General features: G+C 62.7%; 1 protein-coding gene across 1 annotated transcript in view; it reads right to left on the bottom strand.

The window, feature by feature from the left end:
* The window catches only part of SLC22A23 (solute carrier family 22, member 23), a 133253-nt gene that overhangs the window by 15563 nt on the left and 115487 nt on the right, over positions 1-2203 (bottom strand). Inside the window, exon 6 of the mRNA XM_012734159.1 lies at positions 1730-1857. Coding sequence (XP_012589613.1) covers positions 1730-1857 — 128 coding nt within the window. The remainder of the gene's footprint in view (positions 1-1729; positions 1858-2203) is intronic.

Here is a 2203-nt window from a genome sequence, read left to right on the forward strand (position 1 = left end):
TTTGAATTATGTCACCCCCAAGCCCCAGCAGGGCCACCTGTGTGGGAACCAGGCAGCTCCTGTGCCGCCCTGCAGCCCCGTCCCTGCTCCCTGGCAGTTCGGTCCCTCTCTCAGGTCACAGCTGGAGGGCCCTGTCTCGCCGGGGCACCCCGTTCTACCCGGGGGTGCAGCAAGAGGGGCCATGGACTGGCGGGATGACAACTTCGTTCTCTGGGCCCCCCTGCTCTTCGCCTCCGCTTCCCATCTGTTGCTGGGACTGCTCCCCTCTTGCTGTGTGGGGTCCTCACCCGCTGGTGTGGGGGTGCGGGCCCAGGGGCTGGTGTGAGTGCTGTCCGGTGCCCATGGGGGTGGGTGTCTAACCCCTGGGGGAGAAGTCCCCCCAGGCTGTGGGCCCAACCCCACCCCCGGCTGGGGCACCAAAGAGACACAAGCACCAGAGGACCTCGAGGAAGGAGGGGAGGGAGAGAGAACACCACTTGCCAAAAATAGGAAGGAAATGAATCAGTATAATTTGGATGGAGAAAACAACTATCCCAGACAATATTTTACTTCGAATGAAGTGGAGTGTGGTGATTTAATTAGGGAAATGCCAGGAGCGAATTATCTGCTGAGACTTATGAGCAGCAACTTGCCAGCAAAGGGGCCCCCCGGAGAAGGCGGGAGGGGGGCTGGGGAGCCCGGGGAGAAGCAGGCCCAGAGGCCGGTGCACCCAGCACCCCGCCCTCTCCCGGAGCTGTCCCCCTAGACCCGTCTGCTGGGCTCCAGCCCCAGCTCGGAGCCCCCCGAGCCTGCCCCGTGGACTCTGCGCCACCCCCGTCAAGCCACTGAGCCTCTCCGGGCCTCTGCTTCCTCGCCCGCGAGCGGCGCTAACCCCCTGGGCCGTCATGAAGACGTGGGGAGAGCTGAGGGCTAACAAATGCCGGTGGACGAACAGGTATGCACCAGGTCTCACCTGTCATCACCCCCTGGGCACAGAGGGCGGTGACTCAGGCCACTCTGCTCAGGGGCCTGCTGTCCCCACCTCTCAGGTACAGGGCGCCCGCCTCTGGGGAGCCCCCCAGACACGACCCCCAGGTCCCCCAGTCAGTCCTTCCGTGACTGCTGGGGGCACACAGCACGCAGCTCCTGAATCCATTTCCTCCGTGTCCCTGCCTGGCACTGGACGCAGGCCCCAGGGCACTCCCCTGCCCGCCTGCCACCCAGGGCACCCCCTCCCCTTCCCTTGCAGGGTTTTCTCCCATGCATCCTTCCTGAGGTCTTTATGATCCACACGCCCACGAGAGCAAGGCTTGGCCAGCTCTCCTCTCTTCTAGAAACGCGCCTGGCCCACGCAGGTGCTAGAACCTTCTGTCAGGTGAGTTCCAGACCTGGCCTGCACACGGCGCCCGGGTGTCGAGGCCGGGTGGGGGCAGCTGGGCAGCAGAGGAATCCCCTCTAGCCTTGCAAGAGACACCAGCTCTCAGGCCCAGGGCTCTGGGTTTTTCACAACTCCCAGGGATGCTCTGGGTGGCCCGCCTCCAAGCCTCCAGCGACGGCACTGCTCCTGACACCCCCAGGTCCTAGGGGCCTGAACCCCCAAACACAGCGCGTTCCCACCACAGTGATCCCACGAGACGCCACAGCAGGGTTCTTTGAACGCTGTGCTCAGGCAAGGAGGGCGCCCAGGCCTGCCCCGTGGACTCTGGCCCAGGACGGGTGGCGCCTCCTGGCCGTGGGGACGGGCACCCACCTGGCAGGACGCCTTTGATGTCGCTCTCTGGGTCCATGCAGTTCTTCTTGGTGAAGTGGAGGATCAGCTTCTTGGCCGGCTCAAACTGGTGGGTCGCCATCAGCCAGCGCAGGGACTCGGGGAAGATCCTGTGAAGATGGGGTGCATTGGGGGTGCTGGCCTTCAGGAGAAAACCCTGCGACCCTGTTGCCCTTGTGTCTCAGCCCCAGGGGAACCCCCAGAGCCCTGAGGGTCCCCTCTACAGGCCACGGACAGCACCCAGCTCACCGCCACATGTATGGAATTCAGGGAAGGTTGTCAGAACAAGAAAAACAATTAAATGCCAGTTGGGGAACATTCAGTTTCTGGTTTGACACTCTTGTGGAAAGACAGGTTGAGTGTGTCGCCTTGGATTTTTGAAAAACTAGACTTGTGTTTGGTGTGAAGAGCAGTCGGTTCAGCGCCTGGGGTAGCCGGTGATGTGAGTTGGCTAAA

This window comes from Condylura cristata, unplaced genomic scaffold (assembly GCF_000260355.1).
Source record: "Condylura cristata isolate star-nosed mole 26May11 unplaced genomic scaffold, ConCri1.0 scaffold00048, whole genome shotgun sequence".
Classification (NCBI taxonomy): Eukaryota; Metazoa; Chordata; class Mammalia; order Eulipotyphla; family Talpidae; genus Condylura; species Condylura cristata.